The sequence below is a fragment of the Carassius auratus genome, chromosome 50, assembly GCF_003368295.1.
Source record: "Carassius auratus strain Wakin chromosome 50, ASM336829v1, whole genome shotgun sequence".
NCBI classification, from domain to species: Eukaryota; Metazoa; Chordata; class Actinopteri; order Cypriniformes; family Cyprinidae; genus Carassius; species Carassius auratus.
In genome coordinates this window covers 1,468,530-1,495,816 of record NC_039292.1, presented here as the reverse complement: position 1 = coordinate 1,495,816, position 27,287 = coordinate 1,468,530, and the positions used below count along the sequence as shown (strand labels likewise).

Sequence of the window (27,287 nt, the reverse complement as noted above, 5' to 3'; positions counted from 1 at the left end):
GCTGAAGCTGTCCTCCTCCTCCTGCTCCTGCTCCTCCTCTCATGCATGAATCTCACCGTGATGGCTGATGATCAACAACTGCCCGGTGCTCCCGGAACGTCACTGCAGAGCCCCGAGGCCACGGCGCTGCAGTACAACAAGATCAAGAACTCGATTTGGTGAGAGATCCGATCTCAGAAACATCTCTGCGCTCTCAACAGCGCGTGCATGTGACGGGTTGCGCTTGGATCGGTGTCTGATCTCCATTGCATGTGATGCTAGGCTGTTTACATATGATGTCAGATGTCTAATGGACAGCAGACCTACATTTAGTTGCATGGCACATCTGATTTGTGATTAATATGCATGTGCATGCATCTGATTTGTGATTATGGATCTGATGCATGTGGTTATGGCTGGTTTATAAATGCATTAGATTATTTGATTCCATTGCATGGTGCAGCTGATTTCAAATGCATGTGATATATATGTCATTGCGTTGCTAATTTTACTTCCACGGCATTTGGATGTCTGATTATATTGCTTATGATGAATGATTTTCTTCTTTAATGGATCTTGTGATGTCACTGCTTGGGATATATTTGCATAGGAGGTCTGATTTCATTTAGTGGCATGCATGTAATGTATAATTTCAATTTATGTGACTATATGTCTGATATTTCATTTAAAATGTCAGATTTCTGTTGCAATAGATGTATGATTTCATTGCATTGAGACACCATCTGATTTGATTTTCTGATGTCATTGAGATGCAGATATGCTTTGCAGTGACATCAGAAAATCAACCAGATAGAATCAGACACCATCCCCATGCAATAAAATCATGCATCCATTGCAGCTGAAATCAGACATCCAGTGGCATCAGGAAACCATGCAATAAAATCAGACACCGTCCCCATGTAATAAAATCAGACATCAAATCCAAGCAATTAAATCAGACATTCCAATGCAATTATTAATCAGACATGCAGATATGCCATGCCATGCAGTTACATCTGACATCTCATGCAATGACTTCAGAAATCAATTAGACAAGTCCTCATGCAATAAAATCAGACATCATAACAAAATCATTCAACCTAATCCAGTCAAACTGGAAATCAGACGTAAAATCAGCAAATTATGTCTGATTTATAATTGCATTGGGATGTCTGTTTTAATTGATTGGGAATGATATCTGATTTTATTGCTTGGGGATGGTGTCTGATTTTGTTGCATGGATCTTCTGAGGTCATTGCAATGGCATACCGGATTTCAGATGCAAGTAATATCTGATTTCAGTGCATGTGATCATGTCAGAGTCTGTCTAATTGCATTGCATTTGGATGTCTGATTTTAGATGCAATGGATGTATGATTTCATTGCATGGTTTATCTGATATCATTGAATACAATGTCTGATTTCAGTTCAAGGCGACGTCTGATTGATTTTGAAAGTCCACTTGTACCTAATTTCTCATATAAATCAGACATGAAAATGATTTTAGATGATCTACATGCACTTAACCATAAAAGCGTAATTTCTCCAGAACCAACAAACCTGTTAAATGAATAGACAGGTGTTCTTTTCTTTTATCTCAAACAAGCGCAACACCTTGTTATCAGGAACTCAACAGCTTGTCTTGTTTGTGTGTTTATTCTTGAAGCACAACCGGTCTAATAATCTGTTTTTCTTGTTTTACAGCAAATCAGTACAATCAAAAGTGGAGAGTATTTTGGTAAGTCTGTCATGTCATTAATCAGAAACATTCAGTATTATCAGACATGTCTCGTTGTTTATATTATAGTTTCCCTTGGTTGAAGATCTTAAAGGTTATTTATAAATGTAACTATTTATGTATATTGAAGTCTTATTATATTGCTGTTGCCACTGCTTCTAAATAGCATTTTTAGAGATAATATCGGGGAAGTATTATGTTTATAATGTTGTTATAATTGTTATAAATTATTATTATTTTTATTAACAGTATTTTTAAAAAAAATACTTTTCCTGTGACCATTTTAGATTTTCTGTCAAATATCAAACTAAAGGTTTTACTATGATTTTATTTGTATTTTACTTCTACTACTGAATTTACCATGAAAATCGCTTTTTCTGCTGATTTGGCATGAAGTTATTAATAAATATTTTAAATATCAGTGTTACACTGGCCATTGGCTTCCCATCTATGTAGTTATCAGCCACTGGTGAACCAGATAAACCAGCATCTGGTTCATTCATCACGCTGGAAATGGAAGGTCAAGCTGAGCACATTGCATTGTGGGATGCAGTATTGTGTGTCAAGTGCTCTGGTTGTATAATACACACTTAGGCTGGTGTAGAAAATCATACGAGTATTACATGCAAACAGAAAACCAGCCCACATAGTGCACGCTGCAGGGACAGGACAGTATGGGTTTTATGGTGGTATGTTATTAAAAACATTGGACAAGTTTCAGTTTTTAGATCTGTTTTGCATTTGTGAATGAGGTCACTAGTTTGTGAGTCATATTTGGTGAATGTGTTCATTTTGAGACTATTCTGATCGTGTAAAGAGTATGTTAGTCATATTCGTTACTGTCTGACAGTGTGATTTATTTTCAGTTCCAGCGCGCGCGCGTGTGTGTGTATGTCATCTGAAGGACACTCACTTTTATCAAAACAGCGCTTTCTTCAGCAGTTATCATTGGAATCATTTATAGTTATTCTTCAACTGGGAGTATCGTAGTGTCCTGCTATATCTTTCTCGGATGATGTATTTTTCACAATTCTTCCTTTACATGTTTGTAGAAGTTACATCAGTAAGACCAAATGTACTACTGTAAATATATCAAAACTTAATGTTTGATTTGTAATATGCTTTGCTAAGACTTTAAAGATGATTTTCTCAATATTTAGATTTTTTTTTTTTGCTTCCTCAGATTCCAGATTTCCAATAGTTGCTCATCAGTTACTCGGGAGAAAGGTGGATAGCTAAAAACCTTTTGAACATATTTAATATGTGTGACATAATTTTTGCATTTGCTCTGAAGTGCTTTAAAAGTGCTGTTTCAGACAAGTACATTCTGAATATTAAAAACAAAAACTAGCGTAACCGATTACAACAATACGTTGTAATTATATAAGTATCACTACATTGAATACTTTGTCTTTGTTTAATAATACCTTTTTGCTATTTTTCGAGCCGTCACTTAAGCTACAAGAACAGCTGAACTGATTCACAGAAATTACTAACTTAAATATCTGTAATATGCATAAATATTTCCTGTATCACCTACTCCATTTGTACCATGGTAATTCTGTGAATTAACTTGAATGATCAAATAAATGTCATGGTATTTGAGTATGGTAACCATTTATTACCACGGTATTTATTCAAGTATTGTGTTATTAGCTTATACTGTATTATGGTAAATCCACAGTAATTTTTGAACGATTGTTCATCCTCAACATATTTGAGCAAAATGTTGTAAGTTAACTTCAAGTGAGGATTTAAATGAAGAAGTCATTCCTTGCACTTGTCTTACTGCGGTTTTGCTGATGAATATTGGTTGAGTATTTCTTTGTTACCAGAGAGCAGGCTTTTAGTTAGCTGTGATCTCTCAAGAGGCATTTCAGGATAGTTAGACACACTTGACGGAAATATCCACAATTTTGTGTTATGTTCCAGGCAAAGCTGACAAAACTGAAAGGTCAATCCTCCGGAATTGTAAAGATTGGAGTTGAATTGGAATGGAATGCAATTGGATATATTTGAATTTAATAGAATGGATTTGAAAAGATTAGTATAGAATGGAATGGAATGCAATGAAATTCTATAGATTGGAATGGAGTATAATGGAATGGAATAGAATGGAATGTATTGGAATTGTATACAATGGAATAAAATGCAGTTATATAGATTGGAATTGAATAGAATGGATTTGGAATAGAATATAGTGGAATTAATCGGAGGTTTATAGATGGGAAAGGAATATAATAGATTTTAATGGACTGGAATGGAATGGATTGGAATTGAATAGAATGGATTTGAATAGAATAGAATGGGATGCATTGACATACTATAGATTGGAATGGAGTATAATGAATTGGAATAGAATGGAATGGACTGGAATTGTATAGAATGGAATTGAATGCTGTTATATAGATTGTAATTGAATAGAATGGATTGGAATTGTATAGAATGGAATTGAATGCTGTTATATAGATTGGAATTTAATAGAATAGATTTGGAACAGGATAGAGTGGAATGGATTGGAATTGTATAGAATGGAATTGAATGCTGTTATATAGATTGTAATTGAATAGAATGGATTGGAGTTGTATAGAATGGAATTGAATGCTGTTATATAGATTGAAATTTAATAGAATAGATTTGGAACAGGATAGAGTGGAATGGATTGGAATTGTATAGAATGGAATTGAATGCTGTTATATAGATTGGAATTGAATAGAATGGATTGGAATTGTATAGAATGGAATTGAATGCTGTTATATAGATTGGAATTTAATAGAATAGATTTGGAACAGGATAGAGTGGAATGGATTGGAATTGTATAGAATGGAATTGAATGCTGTTATATAGATTGGAATTGAATAGAATGGACTGGAATTGTATAGAATGGAATTGAATGCTGTTATATAGATTGGAATTTAATAGAATAGATTTGGAACAGGATAGAGTGGAATGGATTGGAATTGTATAGAATGGAATTGAATGCTGTTATATAGATTGTAATTGAATAGAATGGATTGGAATTGTATAGAATGGAATTGAATGCCGTTATATAGATTGGAATTTAATAGAATAGATTTGGAACAGGATAGAGTGGAATGGATTGGAATTGTATAGAATGGAATTGAATGCTGTTATATAGATTGGAATTGAATAGAATGGATTGGAATTGTATAGAATGGAATTGAATGCTGTTATATAGATTGGAATTGAATAGAATAGATTTGAAACAGGATAGAGTGGAATGGATTGGAATTGTATAGAATGGAATTGAATGCTATTATATAGATTGGAATTGAATAGAATGGACTGGAATTGTATAGAATGGAATTGAATGCTGTTATATAGATTGGAATTGAATAGAATGGATTGGAATTGTATAGAATGGAATTGAATGCTGTTATATAGATTGTAATTGAATAGAATGGATTGGAATTGTATAGAATGGAATTGAATGCTGTTATATAGATTGGAATTTAATAGAATAGATTTGGAACAGGATAGAGTGGAATGGATTGGAATTGTATAGAATGGAATTGAATGCTGTTATATAGATTGGAATTTAATAGAATAGATTTGGAACAGGATAGAGTGGAATGGAATGGAATTGTATAGATTGGACTGAATATAGAATGGCATACAATGTTGATATGCTGATTGTTGTGAGTACAGCTGATCAATACATTAACAGCTACTCTACAGTGTGTGAATGTACAAATAAACAGGACAGTAAAAGTAATACGATACTCAAACTGTGTCTTTTACCACGGTTAAAGGGTGTTTGTTTGGGACAACATGACACGGGACGGCAACAGCAATATGATAAGATACCAATATTCACTTGATAGTTTAATCAGAATCAGAATAAACAACTCTTTCACCAGTTAATAATAGTTAGTTAGTTAGTGCGACTGAAGCTGTTTGTGAAAGCAACATAAAACAACTTCAAACTCAAATGATCCAATCAGAATTTAGAGATGCACTAGACATATGCTACAAAATACAATAGTGTGTGGCAGAATATGAGTTACAGTGTACAATTTTACATGTAATGTGTTTTGTTGCTCAGCAATTGGCTGCTACTGCCAAACAGAGCCAAGATAACTACTCTGTAAAGATGTCACAGTGTGTTAGAATGATGGTGTAAAATGATCACAGGTATTAATAAAGCTGTAGAGTAGACAGAATGAGCATAATAAAGCCTGTAAAGAGTCGAACAGAATAATAATAAGGCTGTTTGCTTTGGATGGAAGGATTTATAACCACTACATGGTACGTCTAGGTAATAACAGTGAATTGTCTTTCTTTTTTTTTTCTCTTACTCTCATTGGCTGTTCAGCCATTTACGAGCGCTGGTTCCCCCTAGCAACAAAGAGGCAAATAGAATAGGACGAGGTGAGAGGAATCACTCTCACCAGCCAATGGAAGGCGAGGTGGGCGGAGCCTGTGCTGAAACGATGTGTTGCCAGTCTGTCAGCATTGACATGCATGTTTACTGTCAGGGTTTACATGGAAACCAGCTAAGAACAGGGCAGGACTGCAGGTTTGCTGCTGGTCATAAGCACAGACACGCTCTGGTACGGTGCGCCTGGCCGACTCCAGGGGCTCTGCTTCTAACCGTACAATACAGCAACCTCACGGAAATGAATGCAGGGGAATACAGTGATGTCATGGGATGCGGAGCCTTTTGCAGGGGCCAGAAATCAAGGTTGCTAAAAAGTTGCTAAATCAGATTTCTGCTGCAGTGGAATCTCCATCACACCCAAATATAAACTTTTATTGGAAAAACTCAACTATTGTCATGTATAGTCATAGAATTTTACTGATTTTCACACTTTAATTACGTTTAATACTTTTGCATGAATGTTTACATGCCGTTTTCTTAAAGAGTAAAAATAAATGTCAAACTTGTCTGAATTGCCTTTGTCTGATAATCCTTGTGTTGTTCATTTACACAGCAAGATGTTGAGAAGTTTACAGATATCGAAAAGCTCTACCTCTACCTTAAGTTGCCTTCTAGTCCCAGTAGTGGCAATGAAAAAAGGTACATTTTATTTTTTATCTACAATATTCCTGTCCATATCCCCCTCCTCTGTTTTTATGATTTGAACTTCTTATTCGTGATTTTTGTGCTTTGCGATATCAAATACACTCATGGCAAATATGTCTAATGATTATGATTCACTCTTATTTACATTCAGTAAAACAGTAAAACATATAACATCTGCAATTATAATTTTTTGTAATATTGTTTAATTTTGCGTTTGTTGTTGGCTTCACATTGATTTATGAGCTAATCATTTCGCCATTTATATAGATTTTGTGTAAATTATGACATTGCAATACCAGGCTTCCTGTGTTTTATCATTTGTTTTCCCTTATCTGTCCATCATGTCAACCCCTCTTTACCAACATGATGTCCAATAGAACTGAAAATCAGAGGGGCTCTGCAAGTCCTGCAATATGGTAGTACAACTTTAACTTTATATTAAAGGGAAAATAATTCTGAAATCATTTGTAACATGATATATTACACAGGACCAACAAATGTACACACACCCTTCTGGTGCTGCACCATCACTGATTTAAGCCTTTATTTTCCTCTGTTTTCCCCAAAGCGACCAGAATTCCATGTCGTCCAGTCGGACTCAACAGATGTACGCATTCAACTGGATCCGAAATCACTTGGAAGAGCACCCAGAAACCTCACTGCCAAAACAAGAGGTGTACGACGAATACAAGTGAGTGATTTGACACTGGAATGGACGGAGTTTGTGTTCGCATGTACTCATCAGTTTCTGATGCTATGTTTCAGGAGTTATTGCGACAATCTGGGTTACCATCCTTTAAGCGCAGCTGATTTTGGGAAGATCATGAAAAATGTTTTTCCGAACATGAAGGCACGCCGTTTGGGCATGAGGGGGAAATCTAAATATCCTTTTGTGTGGAAATATCTTACTGCCTATATTTTGATTTTGAGATACCGTAGGTTGCAACCTGTGAAACACCTAAAGCTTCACAACATTTGCTTTCAAAACATTTTGTGTTCATTGAGAATTGTTGTGACCCTTTACAATGTGTTACGTACTGCTATAGTGGACTGAGAAAAAAAGCCTTTGTGCACATGCCATCACTCCCTAACCTGGACTTACACAAAGCAGGAGATGGGGTCAGTATCCTGTTTCTGTCAAGTCCAAAACAAGAGATTCGTATCATGCTCTAATTGCAACAGCATTGTGTTGGTGTTCAAATGAGGTTTGATAAGCATATCCTCTCTTAATGCTGGGCTTCTTTAGTGTGAGTTGTTGGAGTCGACTGGACAGTCTCCCAGTGCTGAGGATGAGATGCGCTCGGCAGCTTGCGGTCTTGTCTGCGAATGGGCTCAGAAGGTTTTGAGTCGCCAGTTTGACAGTGTGGAGGAATTGGCACGCTTTCTTCTCAACAGTCACTATATAGGCACTAAATCCATGGCAGCTCTTACTGTCATGACTGGAACCCCAACAGGCAAGACACAAAAATGGCCTTGCATACAAATCTAGACGATGCATGATTAAATGTCGGTTGTAGCAGCTACTTGTTGCACCCTTCAGGAGTTTTACTTGTGTGGCATTCAAACTATGTTCGTTACTTGTATTTAACTAGAATATCTTTGATAAAATACAGGTATGAAAACCCCTACGCCTGCCTCTGCCTTTGTGCCAACTGGTGAAGCCAACTTATTCCAGCCGCAAGTGAAAACCCTCCCTTCGCCTTCTGTAGATGCCAAACAACAGCTGCAGCGGAAGATCCAGAAGAAACAACAGGAACAGAAGCTCACCTCTCCTTTGCCCACTGATGCCCAGGCCAGAAGGGCAGAAGCGGGCACACCCGGCCCTGGATCCAGCCTGACCTCTGGAAGTCCTGCACTACTGTCCCCTCAACCCACCATAGGCATCGTGGTCACTGCTGTTCCAAGTCCTATCACAGTAAGCAGATTTTTGGTTGGATGATTAGACATTGCTGAATGACAAATTATTTAGATTGCTTTTGTTTGTGTCATTTGCAGGTTCAGAGAAACCGGCAACTAATGACCTCTCCAAGTCCCATTGGGGCGGCAGAGGGAAAAGTTGTACCTGTTAACTTCCAGGTTGTGACACAACCTGTTAAGCAGTCTCCAAAAACGCCACAAAATATCCCTGCCAGCCCAGTCGGTGACAGGTTGGCCAGACACCGATATGCCCAGATTTTACCTAAACCTTCTGCCACAAGCGCCATTGCACTTCGCTCGCCCCAAACGCTTCTTATCACCAACAGCCCCATCAAGACGGTGATGCCCACGCCCCACGTTAGCTCTGTCAATGTGGTCAAGATGACTGCAATTTCATTAGCGCCTAACAGTAGCAGTAGTAATAGTATTACACCTACCCCTTTGAGACCTGCTTCGACAGGTATCAGTAGCACAGCTTTCCTGGAAGAATCTAGCCAAATCCAGCTAGCGCAGAATGGGGCATCTGTCATGTCTCTTCAGTCATCTGGGAAAACTGGACGTCCCTCTACGACCCCAACCCAATCAGCATCCACTGTTACCAGTGAGGTAAAAGTGACATTTGAAGCTGTGAATGACAGTTACTCAGCTACTGCTGTTGATAAACAAATCACTGCATCAGGGGCAAGAACAGGACTAAAGAATGAAAGAGCCACTAAATTCAGGGCTTCCAGTGAACCCTCTCTTCTTATTAAGGCGTCCCCTGTGCCTGAGAGAGTGACAAGGGCCAAGAGTGACTCCACAACCCCTTCAAGTACAATCATGGGGGCTCTTGCCCCGAGCAGCAATAACAACAACGATCACCCAGAAAGTACTTTGTATTTAACTGTTACTAGCCAGAATGTAGACGCCGAATTGTCATCCATTTGTGCGATGGCAACTGCAAGCACTTCTTCTAAAGATGCTGTTCTTGGTCCAAAAAGCCCTCGTAAACGTTCTGCATCTGTTTTGGAAACCCATACAATCCCTGTTAAAAGAGTATTCATTTCCCAGCAACCTTTAGATAGTGGAAGCAATGCCAAGCCTGGGATTGTAATAGCAGCTAAGAAGATTCAGAGACCTGGTACTCCAGCAAGACCAGAGAGCGCTCCATGCAAAGTTACACTAAAACCGAGTAGCTCTCTTCCAACTCAAATCTTAGCTCTTTCTGACACCCCCATTGGAGCCCTGGACATCTCCCAGATGGTTAATCCTCAGAGCTCTTTACAACTCGCAAATGAAGTTGCTGATATTAGCCAGAATGAAACTGCTCCTGCTAAAAGCACAGTTTTACTGCAGCAAATCTCAAGTCACCAACAAATCAGCAGTGACGTTTCTCAGGAGGTATCTACTATAAGTGAGCTCAAGAGTTCACTGCAAGACTACTCGCAACAGATGCAAACAGAACACAAACAGATTGCCGCTAATCCATTACCGTTGACCGCCCAGGAAACTGAGACCAGTAGTCAGCTCACTCTTCAGCAGGACATTGTTGATTTTGAAGGAGCCCAAGCAAGCATGGACTATTTTCCCTTCAATGATGATGATATGACCCAGGACAGTATTGTAGAAGAGCTTGTACAGATGGAGGAACAGATGAAGCTGAATAGCAGCTTGCAATCCTACTTGAGCTGTGTTGATATATCCCTACAAGGTCAAGCCACGGTTGGCCAAGGAACAATCCTGTCGCCCCATCAGACAAGTACACAGTTCTATCATTCGTCTCACAGTAGCGCCACGCCAATCCACACGCCAACTCCAACACCCACACCGACACCAACACCTACTCCAACTCCTACCTCTGAGATGCTACCAGGGGGGCATTGCTTGACCAGAGAAAGTCCTTGTTCTCGAATGGCACCTGTTACCCCAGTGGATAGCTTCTTGGGTGGGCGCCATACACCCATCAGTACTCCACTGTCAAACTGCAGCAGCAGTGTTCCTCCGAGTCCCATCGAATGCCGCAATCCCTTTGCGTTCACTCCTATAAACTCTAGTATAACTGGATATCACGATGGTAGCGTTGTGTCCAGCAGTCCAGTGAAACCCATGCAAAGACCAATGGCCACCCACCCAGATAAAGCCAAGCTGGAGTGGATCAACAACAGGTACAACAGCACCGCAGGGTCTCCTGTTATATCCACCAGCTCCACCATTGGCATCCTGCCCAGTTACCAGGATCTGGTGGAGGACCACTTCCGTAAACCACATGCTTTTGCCATCCCAGGTCAATCTCTCCAGTGTCAATCAAGGCCTCAAGACGGAAACTTGGGGAGGTTAACAACCGTTTCTCCAGTGCAACAAGGACAGCAAACCACCCTTAGTAGCAAGCAAGAAAGTTTTGCCATCCCAGCTCCGTTGGACAATAAAGGAGCAGGAAGCACATCTACATCTGGAGGTGGAACCTTCCGGTGTCGCAGCGTTAGCCCAGCAGTTCGTCAACGTAACCTTAGCGGCACCACAGCACAAACAGTCACCACTCCACGGTCTGTTGTTTCTCCCTATAACTGCCCCCTGACATCTGAGGTCCTGAACATTTTGTCCAACAACCAGTCTGTGGTCAGTGCCAGCAGCTTGGCCCAGAGGAGCCAATCAGTTCCACTAAACATCATGATGCAGTCTGAGCTGCTTCCCATCAGTCACCAGGCGCAGCAAAGCAATAGTGCTAAAATCACCACCGTGCTTCTTAGCAAGATGGACACGGATGGAGACGACACAGTGCGAGGGCTTGGTGTAAATAACCTGCCCGCCAATTATACAGCACGGATGAACTTAACCCAAATCCTGGAGACGACACAGGGCTTCCCCGCAGGCCCCAACTCTCAGAACCAGCAGCTGCCTCTGGACACAAGCCCTTTGCCTTTTGACTTCCAGAAGACGGGTTACCTCATAAGTGCGGGAGAGGAGCAAGTCTCCTTCTCCACTGGTGACAGTCGAGCACAATCAGGCTCAGGACTGCAGCAACCAGAAGAGCAGCTTCAGCTCCAGGAACAAGATCAACAGCTACAACTCCAGAATCAACAGCTGCAACTTCAAGACACACAGTTGCAACTCCAGGACCAACAGTTGCAGTTGCCGGACCAACAACAGTTACAAGTTGACCCAGGTCTCACCCAGCAGCACTTGTTGCCCCAAACCTCGCAGCAGGTTGTGGATCAGGAGCAGCAAGAGCAACTGGACTTCAACACTACCGTCAAGGATCTCTTGGGGGAGGACAGCCTCAACCCCAGTTCCCAACTCGTCGGACAGGTGGCGTCAGAGCTCAGTGCTGTCGCCTCTGACTTTTCGAACGATATCCGGTTGACTTCTGACCTTTCGAGTAGCATTAACGACTTGAACACTTTGGACCCCAACTTGCTGTTTGACCCTAGTCAGCAGCAGGACCAATATGAAGACGCCACACTGGAAGAACTGAAGAACGATCCTCTGTTTCAGCAGATTTGCAGCGATACTGTGAATTCTGCTGGTTTTGATTGGCTGGAGAATAAAGACCAGCCAACTGTGGAAATGTTGGGATGATATTAGTCCGTTCTTTTACTGTTGATGTTGCTGTTGTCTGTTGTTGTTTATATTTATGGTTTCTGTCCAGCGTTTGTTTTTTTTGTATTGCAACATTTTTTTTATCCTTAACGTACAAAAATATTGAATGATGTGTCTGTGCAGCAAAAATCTGGACACTTTGGACTGTCCAGTGTAAAGTGCCAGCCTGAGGTTTATCTCTTACAGGCATGTGCTTTATTTGATTTTATTATTTTTTTTTTTACAATCGTTTTGTTTGTATTCCTGCTGTATGATTTCATAATCATTCCAGTCATTTCCAAAGTCATTTACAGTGAGCGGTCAGATATTTCCATATCTGGTTCCAGCTGGTAGTAAAGTACGTTCAATATGATGAGACATCACATGGTGCACAAGCACATCCCTCTTTCATATATTTCCTCCCACTAAAACAAGTGCATAATTTGTTCTCGTATTGAAACGAAATGCAATATTCCAAGTAACGAATCACTGACGTTGGGGAAACTCACTTTCTAGAACGTTGTCTAAAGATCCAGTAATGTGGCTTTTGCGAGTTTGCAAGTGCCCCCATGTACCATAAGTACAGCAGAGGTGAAATATCACATCTACATATCGTAAACCGGTCAGTTCAGTGAACTGCGGAGATCTTAGGTGCTACTTGGTGCTGACTTAAAGAATCGCATTTACTGTACCGTTCATCAGCCATCATTTGTTTTGTAAAAGTGATTTTACACATTTTTGGGGGAGAAAGGTTTTAAGGCCATAATACCAGTACTGTTAAATCCAAACTATTGGGGAAGGATGAGATTTCCAGTTTGTTTTTCTCTCAAAAAAAAGGGAATATAAAGACTCGTCTGCCTTATTTCCAGAGTCTAAGGCCTTATCCCATCTCATTAAAGGCTTCTGAATTCAAGGATTACTTTAAAAGAACGACCTTGGTGCACTTGTCGTGAATTAGCATTGTCCATCATCAGATGGTTGCTAGCCATTTTGAAGGCTTTGCTAGCACATAATTGCAAACTGGTAGTGACGACGGTATGGTGATGGCTAGATATTCTTACCAACTCGAGATCAACAGGCAAACCTGTGTCGTTTCTCCAGCCTTAACTCCATACCAAAGAGAAGCTGTGGAGAACAAGAGATTGCGATCCAATGAGGTTTACATCAGGCCGTCATTAACAAAAAAAAAGGGATCTTGACTGTTTTTGTTTGTTTTTACAGTGAGTGAATTAGCTTTTGTGTAAAGTATGTATATGGCGGATGTATAGGTAACTATGTATGGGGAGCATGCTGTACAAGTTTACGAAGGCTAAGTTTCTAAGCTGTAGGTAATGCGACATTTGTAAAAAGGACATAGTTGTCGTCATGAGATTTCCATTTTATCAAGACGCTAATGGTGATGATTTGTAGGTAGATTCGAGTGCCCTTAAGAAGAAAACACTGATCATAAATCCATAGCCAGCACGATGTTTCGCTCGGTACGTTTCTGGCTTCCTGTGATGTGCTAGTAAATGTTGGGTCTGTAGCTTGCTAATATACCATTTTTCTTAGAAGTTTATTGGTTGCTGCGTATGCAGATGTAATGTGCGAATGGAGAGAGGATATTAAAGCATGGATTTATCGAGAAAAAAAAAAAATTAGATAAGACAAATATAAAGTTAATTTAATCGTGACATAGCTACATTTTGTCGAATCAAAGCAGCAGACGCTGGAAATGGTTTGAAAAACGTTCATCTTATTGCACTAAAAGTTGGGTTTCTTTTTCTATCAACAAACAACGATTGGTGCCCGCGTTGTTTTTCTTCTAATGACAATAAACAGGGGAATTACTAACGTGTGCTCGAAAACGACAATATATAATTGCCTTGTGTAGCAATGAGCTCTAATCTCAATGAGATCTGCGTTGTACGACTTCTCGTACCCGAGAAAAAAATATATTTAAAATTACAGCGAGTTAAAAAAAAAAAGCCAACATGCTTTACCATGTTATAAAATGACTGTATGTGCGCATGTATGTTAAACTATCTATGGTAGTATTTGTAGTGACCACTCTTTTAGCCAATCAAAACAGGACGAGAGGGGACAAAAGTAGTTCTTCGGAAGCTATATGTTAACTAAGTTAAAATAAGTCCGTTTTTGTTAATGAACGTTGTTTTGAGTATCTTTACTCTTTCTTATTTTACATATATATAAATATAAAATGGCTGTGTGAAGAAAGCTGTACATATTTTTTACGTTCCGGCGTTTATTAAGGCACTGATTGACTACCGTTTTTTATTTAAGCAGTAAGACTCCAGTCCTCTTTTGATACACAGGGTTTGACGTCGCAGATGTTGTTCGTCAGGTCAGTCTTGTAGAAGAACATGTTCATTCTGTCTGTCAGTTTGGATCTGTAGATTTGAGCCTCTGATGTGCTGGTGTATCTGCTCTATGTGGACCGTAGCTTGTTGATATTGCAGAAGTGTTTCAGCGATGTTTTGTTTTTTCTCCTTTTGTTTTTTTTTTCCAATGGAAAGTACTCACAGGTGAGATTTTTTTAAGTGGTTTTAAAAGCCAATAAACATTTTTAAACAACACTGTGTTGCCCTTAAGTGTGTTTGTCCAGTTTGAGCGCCCTCTGTTGGTTCACATTGACACTGCAGCACACAGACACACACTATTCAGCTATTTGCGAAGGAAAATATTTCTTTTTAATTAAAATTTTAACAGTATCTCAGTGATATTAAAATAACACCAAGAACGAGAATGATTATTGCATTCATCCCAACAGCACACGTTCATCACAGAGACGTCTACAAGACGTGTTTCTTTATTCATCTATAGGACACAGAATCATGTGAACTTTCCACCTCTCATCTTTTAACGTCAGAAAATTACAAAACGTCAACAGTTTCTACAGCGTGTCCAAAATTCATCACAACTGCACACTCGTTTACAACAAACAAGAAAAACAAATTGATTTCCTACATAATTTCTTCAAGTACGTAATGACCTACAGATGCCTCTGATAATGCACGTTAATACATCACAAAATAAAGAAGATTTGACGATTACAGACAAATACACGACAGGCTTTCTTCACAGCAACCAAACGCTCTCAGATTGACCTGACTTTGCGCTTCGCTGCAGTTATTTGTGATCGATTATGACTGATTACGAGCTTGAAATGATCCGCTGTGAGTGAATATCAAACAGTCACTGCCTTTCTTACTTCTTTACAAGAAAACCAGAACACTACAAAAACTATTGCTTCATTAGAATCCTGTCTTGTTTTTTAAAGCAGAAGATATTTAAAAAACTTAATTTAAAAGGCTACGTTTATTTGATCAAAAACACAGAAAAAACTGTAATATTGGGAAATATTATTGCAATTTAAAATAGCTGTTTTTAATTTTAATATGCTTTAAAAAATAATTTCCTGCGATGCAAAGATTAATTTTCCACATCATTTTTCTCAGGATTAAAATGGAACTGTTTTGTTATTTCAGTTGTCACTTATTTGCTAAAACCATTACCGTATTTTTTGCACTATAAGTCACACCTGAGTATAAGTCGCATCGATCCAAAAATACGTCATGATGAGGAAAAAAACATATATAAGTCGCACTGGACTATTTAGAACCAAGAACCAAGTTTCTCTTAGTTCATTTCTCTTGGTTCATGTCAAATTAATTTGGATAAATAAGTTGCACCTGACTATAAATCGCAGGACCAGCCAAACTATGAAAAAAAGTATGACTTATAGTCCGGAAAATACGGTAGTTATAATATTCAAAATGTATACATATTTGGAAATTAAATATCATATATAATAATGAATTATTAAATATAATTTATACTCATTTGGAAATGAAATATTATAATTAAAATACATATTTAGATTAATTATAATATTTAAAAATGGTATAAATATACATGTATAAATATAATTTATGCATTTTAAACATTTATACTTTTTGTGACTTATTAAAATATGTAAAAAAAAAATTGTAATATACAAAAATATACATGTAATGGTGTACGAGAGTGAAGTAGTGAGTGAGATGTTTTTAGCCGTGCAGTAAACACTGGTGAACATGTGCATCTCATGCTGGTCTCAGAACCAGTTCCTGGAGTCTTCCTGACTAGTGCTGGTTTAACCCTTTACAGACGCTGCTCTGGATGTTAGCACGGGGTTAAACCGGGGTCACCTGCGGGAAGAGTGTGTGTTACAGTGATCTTAGGGATGAGACTGTGTGTGTGAGTGTGTGTGTGTGTGTGTGTGTGTGTTTGTGTGTGTGTACCTCTCTCTCACACTCATTGCCGGCTGTGTGTTGAGGAAAGACAGCTGTTGTTCCAGACTGCAGACGCGAAATGTCAGATAACACGATGAAAAGATGAGCAGAATGATGCTGGAGACATAAACAAAGGGTTAACATGCATGCTCATCATCTCCATTAAAAAGCAAGTGCATATAATTATAATGATAAAAAATATATAATTATATAAATATAATTATGCATTAATAATTATAAATTAATTTGACATCATAAAAGTATGTAACTATTCATTTATATATATATATAATGTTCTGGTTGAGCAAGTAAACGTACAAATATAATTATAAATATATCATTTTAAATAAACAATATAATTAAAAATATAAATCTGCATTAATAATTATAATTAAATTAATTGGACAATAAAAAATATGTAATCATTCATTATTATTTATTTAAATATTATTTATGCTTGACATTTTTTGATTGCTATTGTTCATGAAATTATCAGAATAAATGCAATTATTCATATTTATAGATTATTATGCATACAATTATACATTTATTTGACATGTTGATGTTTTTGTTATGTTCCTGTTAATGACTTTCCATTAAAAAAAAGACTAAAGTTACACTATTACAGTAGTTCCCATTGCCATTATAATTATTATAAATATATTTTTTGATAATTGCACGTTTTTATTCATACTATTATACATTCTTTATTAATATAAATATTATTAATTATACATTTTTATATATTAAATTATTAACAAATCATTATTATGTCTAACCTTATATGCTTGGTTTATATTTTTAAAATTATATTGCATATGTTGGTGCCATAATAATGACCCTTTTCAAATGTCTATGTGCTTTTCTTCTCTGTCTTCTTTTGGGTCTCACTTGCTGTGGTGGAGCGGTTATGAAATATTGTTCTTGTAAAATACTTTCCAGCATTTTTTAATATCAGTAATAGATATGCATGCAAACCAGAGCGAAGTGCAAAGGTGTAAACTCAGAGATGTGGATCCGGATTCAGACAGCAGTAAAATCACATGGAATCAGAGTCTGAATCAGGCTTTAGAGCAGTTCAACTGAACAACCAGCAGAGGGCGACATTACTCCACAAACACACACAGTCTTTCTGCACACTTCTCATGTGAGGCCTGGACTCACAGCAGAATGAAGAACTTGAGCAGATGATGCTCCACGAGACCCAGCTCAGACTCACTCTTCTCCGACTCCAGGCGTCTCTCTGAGGGTCACAAAACATCACGCACTCATCCTCAAACCCTACAAAACATCTTCATAAGCCAGCAGGGTTTCTAACTCTCTACAGGCGGCTCGAATGTGAACGAGAGCGTGTCAAATTATAATCGTGTAGTGTGTTTGAACAGCGTCTGAGGATAAAAGTCTGCGTCCAGAAACATTCTAACCCAGAGAGTGTACAGCACAGAACAGAACAAACACTACACCAGTGTGTGTGTGTGTGCGTGTGTGTGTGTGTGTGTGCGTGCGTGTGTCTGTGTGTGTGTGTGCGTGCGTGCGCGTGTGTCTGTGTGTGTTCGTGTGTGTGCGTGCCTCTGTGTGTGTGTGTGCGTGCCTCTGTGTGTGTGTGTGCGTGCGTGTGTCTCTGTGTGTGTGTGTGTGTGTGTGCCTCTGTGTGTGTGTGTGTGCGCGTGCGTGCCTCTGTGTGTGTGTGTGTGTGTGTGTGCCTCTGTGTGTGTGTGTGTGTGTGCGTGCGTGCCTCTGTGTGTGTGTGTGTGTGTGTGCCTCTGTGTGTGTGTGTGTGCGTGCCTCTGTGTGTGTGTGTGTGTGTGTGCGTGCGTGCCTCTGTGTGTGTGTGTGTGTGAGTGTGTGCGTGCCTCTGTGTGTGTGTGTGTGTGCCTCTGTGTGTGTGTGTGTGTGCGTGCGTGCCTCTGTGTGTGTGTGTGTGTGTGCCTCTGTGTGTGTGTGTGTGTGTGTGTGTGTGCGTGCCTCTGTGTGTGTGTGTGTGTGTGTGTGTGCGTGCCTCTGTGTGTGTGTGTGTGTGTGTGTGCGTGCCTCTGTGTGTGTGTGTGTGTGTGTGTGTGCGTGCCTCTGTGTGTGTGTTTGTGTGTGTGCGTGCCTCTGTGTGTGTGTGTGCGTGCCTCTGTGTGTGTGTGTGTGTGCGTGCGTGCCTCTGTGTGTGTGTGTGCGTGCCTCTGTGTGTGTGTGTGCGTGCGTGCCTCTGTGTGTGTGTGTGTGTGTGTGTGTGCGTGCGTGCCTCTGTGTGTGTGTGTGTGTGTGTGTGTGCGTGCGTGCCTCTGTGTGTGTGTGTGTCTGTGCGTTCCTCTGTGTGTGTGTGCGTGTCTCAGTGTGTGCCTCTGTCTGTGTGTGTGTGTGTGCGTGCCTCTGTGTGCGTGTGTGTGTGTGTGTGCGTGCCTCTGTGTGTGCGTGTGTCTGTGTGTGTGTGTCTGTGTGTGTATGTGCGTGTCTATGTGTGTGTGTGTGCCTCTGTGTGTGTGTGTGTGTGTGTGTGTGTGCGTGTCTCTGTGTGTGCGTGCGGGTGTGTCTGTGTGTATGTGTTCGTGTGTGTGTGTGCGTATGTGCGTGTCTGTGTGTGTGTGTCTCTTTGTGTGTGTGTGTGTGTGTGTGTGTGTCTGTGTCTGTATGAGTGTCTCTCTGTATGCATGTCTCTGTGTGTGTGTGTGTGTGTGTGTCTCACCCTCCAGTGGTGTGTGTGCTGTGCTCTGGCTGCTCGTAGAGGTCTCCCGCAGGTCTGTCAGTGATGAAGACACGGAGGGTGCAGACGGTTTACCGCGCCACTTCAGCACCGGCGTGAAATCAGTAGACACTGGAGACTCATCCTGCACAAAATTCAGTTCATATAAGAGAATAGTTTATCAGACACAAACATCACAAACAGCTGTGTGTGTGCTCGTAATGCTGTGGAAGCACTGTACCGTCGACAGAGAACCGGGTTCCTCCAGGAGCTGCTTCAGACTTAAACTCTTCTTATCGTTCACCTGACGATCAAACACAGAAATCATCTGATTACACACCAAACAAACATACAACTGTTAGCATACTATGAGTGTGTGTGTGTGTGTGTGTGTGTGTCATGGCCGCACTGGAGTGCACACCTTGATGATTCTCCAGCAGCAACACCTGTTGTAACTGCCAGTGTTAATGCAGGGAAGTGTGTTTTGACAATGTGCCTTATAACAACAGTGAAGAGTGTGTTTAAAGACGCGCTGCAGACTGGCAGGATTTACAAACACAGCTGGATTATTCAGGACCCTGTGCTCAAGCACCCAGCGGGTGGAAACTTTTCGACCACTGTAAGAACATTGGACCAGGATGAGTGGATTTTATTCCAAAATCATTTAGAAAGACCTTGGACACGAAACACCTAGAGGATAAACATAACTTTCTCTTCTCAGGAGAGACGCAGACAAAAGGGATTAGACTCATCCGCATTATAAATGGAGTTTATTCAAAGAACGGCACTTTTACAATCAACCGGTGAAATGGAAGGCAGTTCGGAAGACCTTTTCTGAAGTTTACAACTGGACAGGTCTCAGATTGCAAGGAAAGCTTGCATTACTTCAGTTTGTTGACCATTCAGTGTCTCATTCAGTTCTGACAAACTTCTCAATCTCAGGTGACATTCTAATATTCCTGATCAAAGCAAGATTACAGTGTCTTCCAACAAAGTATAATTTGGCAACATGGTATCCATTAAAGCATGAACCCTACTGTATATTACATCCAACTCAGCAGGAGAATGAAACTGTTGCTCATTTACTTAACGGATGCTTCAATTACCGTATTTACCGGACTATAAGTCACACTTTTTTCATAGTTTGGCTGGTCCTGCGACTTATAGTCAGGTGCAAAATTTATTTGACATGACCCAAGGGAAATTAACCAAGAGAAAACATTACCATCTCCAGCCGCGAGAGGGCGCTCTATGAAGACATAGAGCGCCCTCTCGCGGCTGGAGATGGTAATGTTTTCTCTTGTTTTTCTTGTGTGTGTGTGAGAGTGAGTGAGTGAGTGAGTGTGTGTGTGTGTGAGTGAGTGTGCGTGTGAGTGAGTGTGAGTGAGTGTGTGAGTGTGAGTGTGTGAGTGAGTGAGTGAGTGTGAGTGAGAGTGAGTGAGTGAGTGTGTGTGTGAGTGAGTGTGTGAGTGAGTGAGTGAGTGAGTGTGAGTGAGTGTGTGTGTGAGTGTGAGTGAGAGAGTGAGTGTGTGTGGGTGAGTGAGTGTGCATGTGAGTGAGTGTGTGAGTGTGTGTGTGAGAGTGAGTGAGTGAGTGAGTGTGTGTGTGTGTGTGAGTGAGTGAGTGAGTGAGTGAGCGTGTGAGTGAGTGAGTGAGTGGGTGTGCGTGTGAGTGAGTGAGTGGGAGTGCGTGAGTGAGCGTGAGTGAGTGTGTGTGTGTGTGAGTGTGAGTGAGTGAGTGAGTGTCTGAGTGACTGTGCGTGTGAGTGAGTGCGTGAGTGAGTGAGAGTGAGAGTGAGTGAGTGAGTGAGTGAGAGTGAGTGAGTGAGTGTGTGTGAGAGTGAGTGAGTGTGTGTGTGAGTGACTGAGTGAGTGTAGTGTGAGTGAGTGAGTGTGCGTGAGTGAGTGAGTGAGTGAGCGTGAGTGAGTGAGTGTGTGTGTGTGTGTGACTGAGTGACTGAGTGAGTGTAGTGTGAGTGAGTGTGCGTGAGTGAGTGAGTGAGTGAGAGAGAGTGAGTGAGTGATTGTGAGTGATTGTGAGTGAGAGTGAGTGACTGAGTGAGTGTGCGTGTGAGTGAGAGTGAGTGAGTGAGTGAGTGACTGAGTAAGTGAGAGTGAGTGAGTGTGCGTGAGTGGGTGTGCGTGAGTGAGTGTGCGTGAGTGAGTGAGTGAGTGAGTGAGTGTGAGTGAGTGAGAGTGAGTGAGTGAGTGACTGTGCGTGAGTGAGTGAGTGTACGTGTGAGTGAGTGAGTGTGCGTGAGTGAGTGAGTGTGAGTGAATGAGTGTGCGTGAGTGAGTGTGAGTGAGAGTGAATGAGTGTGCGTGTGAGTGAGTGTGAGTGAGAGTGAATGAGTGTGCGTGAGTGAGTGAGTGTGAGTGAGAGTGAATGAGTGTGCGTGTGATTGAGTGTGAGTGTGAGTGAGAGTGAATGAGTGTGCGTGTGATTGAGTGTGAGTGAGAGTGAATGAGTGTGCGTGAGTGAGTGAATGAGTGTGCGTGAGTGAGTGAATGAGTGTGCGTGAGTGAGTGAATGAGTGTGCGTGAGTGAGTGAGAGTGTGAGTGAGTGTGTGAGTGTGTGTGTGTGTGTGTGAGTGTGTGTGTGTGTGAGTGAGTGAGTGAGTGTGAGTGTGCGTGAATGAGTGTGCGTGAGTGAGTGAGTGAGTGTGCGTGAGTGAGTGTGAGTGAGAGTGAATGAGTGTGCGTGAGTAAGTGAGTGTGCGTGAGTGAGTGTGCGTGAGTGAGTGTGAGTGAGAGTGAGTGTGTGTGTGTGAGTGTGAGTGTGAGTGAGTGAGTGAGGGAGTGTCTGAGTGAATGTGCGTGTGAGTGAGTGAGTGTGCGTGAGTGAGTGAGAGTGAGTGAGTGAGAGTGAGTGTGTGTGAGTGTGAGTGAGAGTGAGTGTGTGTGAGTGTGAGTGAGTGTGTGCGTGTGTGAGTGACTGAGTGAGTGTAGTGTGAGTGAGTGAGTGTAGTGTGAGTGAGTGAGTGAGTGAGTGTGCGTGCGTGCGTGAGTGAGTGTGTGAGTGTGTGTGTGTGTGTGTGAGTGTGAGTGAGTGACTGAGTGAGTGTAGTGTGAGTGAGTGTGCGTGAGTGAGTGAGAGTGAGTGAGTGAGTGAGTGAGTGAGTGAGTGTGAGAGTGAGTGAGTGAGTGACTGAGTGAGTGTGCGTGTGAGTGAGAGTGAGTGAGAGTTAGAGTGAGTGAGAGTGAGTGTGCGTGTGAGTGAGAGTGAGTGAGTAAGTGAGTGAGTGAGAGTGAGTGTGCGTGAGTGAGTGAGTGAGTGGGTGTGCGTGAGTGAGTGTGCGTGTGCGTGAGCGTGAGTGAGTGGGTGTGAGTGAGTGAGTGAGTGTGATTGAGTGATTGACTGCGTGAGTGAGTGTGCGTGTGAGTGAGTGTGCGTGAGTGAGTGAGTGTGAGTGAGAGTGAATGAGTATGTGTGAGTGAGTGTGAGTGAGAGTGAATGAGTGTGCGAGTGAGTGTGAGTGAGAGTGAATGAGTGTGCGTGAGTGAGTGAGAGTGAGTGAGTGAGTGAGTGTGAGAGTGAATGAGTGTGCGTGAGTGAGTGAGTGTGTGAGTGAGTGAGTGTGAGTGAGTGAGTGAGTGAGTGTGCGTGAGTGAGTGAGTGTGAGTGAGTGAGTGACTGAGTGAGTGTGCATGTGAGTGAGAGTGAGTGAGTGAGTGAGTGAGAGTGAGTGAGTGAGTGACTGAGTGGGTGAGTGAGAGTGAGTGTGCGTGAGTGAGTGAGTGTGAGTGAGAGTGAGTGAGTGAGTGACTGTGCGTGAGTGAGTGAGTGTGCGTGTGAGTGAGCGTGAGTGAGTGTGTGTGAGTGAGAGTGAGTGAGTGAGTGACTGTGCGTGAGTGAGTGAGTGTACGTGTGAGTGATTGAGTGTGCGTGAGTGAGTGAGTGTGAGTGAATGAGTGTGCGTGAGTGAGTGAGTGAGTGTGCGTGAGTGAGTGTGAGTGAGAGTGAATGAGTGTGCGTGAGTGAGTGAGTGTGAGTGAGTGAGTGAGTGTGCGTGAGTGAGTGAGTGAGTGAGTGTGCGTGAGTGAGTGAGTGTGAGTGAGTGAGTGAGTGAGCGTGCGTGAGTGAGTGAGTGAGTGAGTGTGCGTGAGTGAGTGTGAGTGAGTGAGTGAGTGAGTGAGTGAGTGAGTGTGAGTGAGAGTGAATGAGTGTGCGTGAGTGAGTGAGTGTGTGAGTGTGAGTGAGAGTGAATGAGTGTGCGTGAGTGAGTGAGTGAGTGTGAGTGAGTGAGTGAGTGAGTGTGCGTGAGTGAGTGAGTGTGAGTGAGTGAGTGACTGAGTGAGTGTGCATGTGAGTGAGAGTGAGTGAGTGAGTGAGTGAGAGTGAGTGAGTGAGTGACTGAGTGGGTGAGTGAGAGTGAGTGTGCGTGAGTGAGTGAGTGAGTGTGAGTGAGAGTGAGTGAGTGAGTGACTGTGCGTGAGTGAGTGAGTGTGCGTGTGAGTGAGCGTGAGTGAGTGTGTGTGAGTGAGAGTGAGTGAGTGAGTGACTGTGCGTGAGTGAGTGAGTGTACGTGTGAGTGATTGAGTGTGCGTGAGTGAGTGTGAGTGAGTGAGTGAGTGAGTGAGTGAGTGTGAGTGAGAGTGAATGAGTGTGCGTGAGTGAGTGAGTGTGTGAGTGTGAGTGAGAGTGAATGAGTGTGCGTGAGTGAGTGAGTGAGTGTGAGTGAGTGAGTGAGTGAGTGTGCGTGAGTGAGTGAGTGTGAGTGAGTGAGTGACTGAGTGAGTGTGCATGTGAGTGAGAGTGAGTGAGTGAGTGAGTGAGAGTGAGTGAGTGAGTGACTGAGTGGGTGAGTGAGAGTGAGTGTGCGTGAGTGAGTGAGTGAGTGTGAGTGAGAGTGAGTGAGTGAGTGACTGTGCGTGAGTGAGTGAGTGTGCGTGTGAGTGAGCGTGAGTGAGTGTGTGTGAGTGAGAGTGAGTGAGTGAGTGACTGTGCGTGAGTGAGTGAGTGTACGTGTGAGTGATTGAGTGTGCGTGAGTGAGTGAGTGTGAGTGAATGAGTGTGCGTGAGTGAGTGAGTGAGTGTGCGTGAGTGAGTGTGAGTGAGAGTGAATGAGTGTGCGTGAGTGAGTGAGTGTGAGTGAGTGAGTGAGTGTGCGTGAGTGAGTGAGTGAGTGAGTGTGCGTGAGTGAGTGAGTGTGAGTGAGAGTGAGTGAGTGAGTGAGTGAGCGTGCGTGAGTGAGTGAGTGAGTGTGCGTGAGTGAGTGTGAGTGAGTGAGTGAGTGAGTGAGTGTGAGTGAGAGTGAATGAGTGTGCGTGAGTGAGTGAGTGTGTGAGTGTGAGTGAGAGTGAATGAGTGTGCGTGAGTGAGTGAGTGAGTGTGCGTGAGTGAGTGTGAGTGAGAGTGAATGAGTGTGCGTGAGTGAGTGAGTGAGTGTGAGTGAGTGAGTGAGTGAGTGTGAGTGAGTGAGTGCGTGAGTGAGTGTGCGAGTGAGTGTGCGTGAGTGAGTGAGTGTGATTGAGAGTGAGTGTGCGTGAGTGAGTGTGCGTGCGTGAGTGAGTGAGTGTGCGTGAGTGAGTGAGTGTGCGTGAGTGAGTGAGTGTGCGTGAGTGAGTGAGTGTGAGTGAGTGAGAGTGAATGAGTGTGCGTGAGTGAGTGAGTGTGTGTGTGTGTGTGTCACCTGTAGGTGTGTGCAGATTCTCCTCAGCACGTCGTACACACTGTCTCGTGACAGCAGAGACACAAACACATACTGGAAACAAGAAACACAAGAGAATAAAGCCTCAACTGCACACAGTCTGATTAATATGCATATTTAAATTGTAATAAATCTATTATATTGAGATTCCTTTATTTATTTAATCCCAACATACAAACTAATATATATATATATATATATATATATATATATATATATATATATATAAAAATAAATATATATATATATAAATAAATATATATATATATAAATAAATATATATATATATATATATATATATATATATATATATATATATAAATAAATAAATATATACAGTACAGACCAAAAGTTTGGACACACCTTCTCATTCAAAGAGTTTTCTTTATTTTCATGACTATGATAATTGTAGATTCACACTGAAGGCATCAAAACTATGAATTTACACATGTGGAATTATATATGGAATAATATACATAACAAAAAAGTGTGAATCAACTGAAAATATGTCATATTGTAGGTTCTTCTTTAGCTTTGATTACTGCTTTGCACACTCTTGGCATTCTCTTGATGAGCTTCAAGAGCTAGTCACCTGAAATGGTCTTCAACAGTCTTGAAGGAGTTCCCCGAGAGATGCTTAGCACTTGTTGGCCCTTTCGCCTTCTGTCTGTGGTCCAGCTCACCCCTAAACCATCTGGATTGGGGTCAGGTCCGGTGACTGTGGAGGCCAGGTCATCATCACTCTCCTTCTTGCTCAAATAGCCCTTGATGCCTTCAGTGTGACTCGACAACTTTCATAGTCATGAAAATAAAGAAAACTCTTTGAATGAGAAGGTGTGTCCACACTTTTGGTCTGTACTGTGTATATATATAAATATTTGATTTAATATATATATATATATATATATATATTTTAAATCAAATATTATCATATATATCATATAATAGTGCTTTAATGATGTTTGGATGATGTATAATATTTATTGTTCTGGTTAGATCTGAGTTTTATATCTAGATCTCCATGAGCTCTTATTGTTGTAGTTTCTATCAGAGAGAAACAGTGTAGATACGACAGAGATCTCTGGGTCAAATACAGTATGACCTCTGACCTTCTGTCCTCTGTCGGTGGAGATGACCAGTCCGTTAGGAACCAGTCCAGCCGTCTTGTGTTTCTTCACCAGCTGCACAGAGCCCACCGGGACACACACCTGAGCCAGCAAACACAACATCAACACCTTCAGCACACACACACACACACGCACACACACACACACACACACACACACACACACACACACACACACACACACACACACGTGAGGAGCAAAACAATCATTCTATCAGACAAAACAAACATCAGGAGGTCAACAGAGCGTCTGCTCCACCCGAAGCACAGCCAATGACCAGTCCAGAGCTCCGGTCAATAATCCGCTCACTTCTGATCAGAAAACATCTCAACCACGGCTTCAGGACTTTCCCCAAACATCTGATCACTTTCTATCACTTCTCCAGGCCTGGAAATCACTTTAAAATCCCCAGAAGAGACGGCTTTACATGCTAAAACAAGCTATTAAAACAATAACAGGTAATAACAATAACAATTCATTAAACAATGCTAATATTGGCCAGTGCACATGAGTTATTTTAATATTATTTACTAGGGCTGTAGTACTCGAGTCCGTCACGTTGTCCATTGGACTCGCCAAGTCTTCTAGTTGGTTTCGACCGAGTCCAGCCAAAAAATTCTCTTTCAAAACAGAACCCCATTTGCATGATGTCGCGACTGAAAACGTGTGGATAAGGCTTTCTCCTTTTGATTCATTTTTTTCACCTAATATTTAGATTTTATTTTATTTTAAATGTATTTCTTAAAAAAAAAAAAAAAAAAGTATAGTTCTGCAGGTTTGGTCACATATTTATCTGGATAATCGAACACGTTGCAGAAAGTGTCACAAACCTTGCTGTCTTTCCCGAACAGGTTTGCATAGAAACACAGCCAGTTTGGAGAGATGTAGAGGCGTCCCTGCAGCAGAATGTCCCGCAGAAGAGCGCAGGAATAAACTAGAGCACCAGAAGAGACACGTCTTATGAAACACAACACGCTTCACGCATCTGTCACACTCAATCATATTACAGCAGTCGTCTCTGAAGCAGCTCAAAGCACTAAAGCTCACCCTTCATGAGGATCTCCTCCTTCGGGACGGCCGAGAAGAGTTTGTGGTACTGTGAATTGTATTTGCTGACGGTCTGTGAAGAGACACACATCGTCCTGAAGATCTGCGTTTTATCCTAACTTCATCGAGGGATGCTTTGAGTCATTGAGTGTTTTCTACAGGAAGATCATGTTGAGAAATACTTACTGAACCCCTGTAGCATCTCTTCACATCCTCATACGACAGATCCTCAATGAGCTGGAGCCTGAACACACACGTAAAACACATTTCATTTAGTTTTT

General features: G+C 41.4%; 3 protein-coding genes across 13 annotated transcripts in view; 1 reads left to right on the top strand and 2 right to left on the bottom strand.

The window, feature by feature from the left end:
- LOC113066587 (DNA-binding protein RFX7-like) lies at positions 1-14,812 on the top strand. The gene is made up of 10 exons (XM_026238497.1): positions 1-158; positions 1,684-1,717; positions 6,673-6,758; positions 7,142-7,180; positions 7,333-7,455; positions 7,530-7,646; positions 7,799-7,883; positions 8,011-8,218; positions 8,378-8,679; positions 8,760-14,812. Exons 1-10 carry the CDS (start codon positions 46-48, stop codon positions 12,234-12,236), a joined length of 4,584 nt encoding a protein of 1,527 aa, XP_026094282.1. The 5' UTR covers positions 1-45; the 3' UTR covers positions 12,237-14,812.
- LOC113066589 (neogenin-like) overlaps positions 1-27,287 on the bottom strand; it is a 1,074,835-nt gene that overhangs the window by 892,659 nt on the left and 154,889 nt on the right. The window lies entirely within an intron of this gene.
- The window catches only part of LOC113066607 (GRAM domain-containing protein 2A), a 20,183-nt gene continuing 5,956 nt past the window's right edge, over positions 13,061-27,287 (bottom strand). For 2 of the 4 annotated variants that reach the window (XM_026238536.1, XM_026238535.1), the window contains exons 3-12: positions 27,193-27,250; positions 27,007-27,079; positions 26,790-26,893; positions 25,942-26,067; positions 24,815-24,886; positions 19,423-19,485; positions 19,185-19,326; positions 17,675-17,753; positions 16,520-16,627; positions 13,061-13,361 (exon numbers count right to left, since the gene is read on the bottom strand). In XM_026238536.1, the coding sequence (XP_026094321.1) occupies positions 13,340-13,361; positions 16,520-16,627; positions 17,675-17,753; positions 19,185-19,326; positions 19,423-19,485; positions 24,815-24,886; positions 25,942-26,067; positions 26,790-26,893; positions 27,007-27,079; positions 27,193-27,250 (847 nt within the window). In that variant the 3' untranslated portion in view covers positions 13,061-13,339. Of the gene's footprint in view, positions 13,362-16,184; positions 16,427-16,519; positions 16,628-17,674; positions 17,754-19,184; positions 19,327-19,422; positions 19,486-24,814; positions 24,887-25,941; positions 26,068-26,789; positions 26,894-27,006; positions 27,080-27,192; positions 27,251-27,287 lie in introns of those variants that run through there. The other 2 variants (XM_026238538.1, XM_026238537.1) reach the window with 2 other exon arrangements.

Excerpts from the sequence above, each read along its gene's own strand:
- LOC113066587 (XM_026238497.1), top strand. The coding sequence starts at position 46 with ATGAATCTCACCGTGATGGCTGATGATCAACAACTGCCCGGTGCTCCC. Across the intron at positions 159-1,683 it reads AAGATCAAGAACTCGATTTG|CAAATCAGTACAATCAAAAG; the intron begins GTGAGAGATCCG and ends CTTGTTTTACAG. Across the intron at positions 7,884-8,010 it reads TACACAAAGCAGGAGATGGG|TGTGAGTTGTTGGAGTCGAC; the intron begins GTCAGTATCCTG and ends GGGCTTCTTTAG.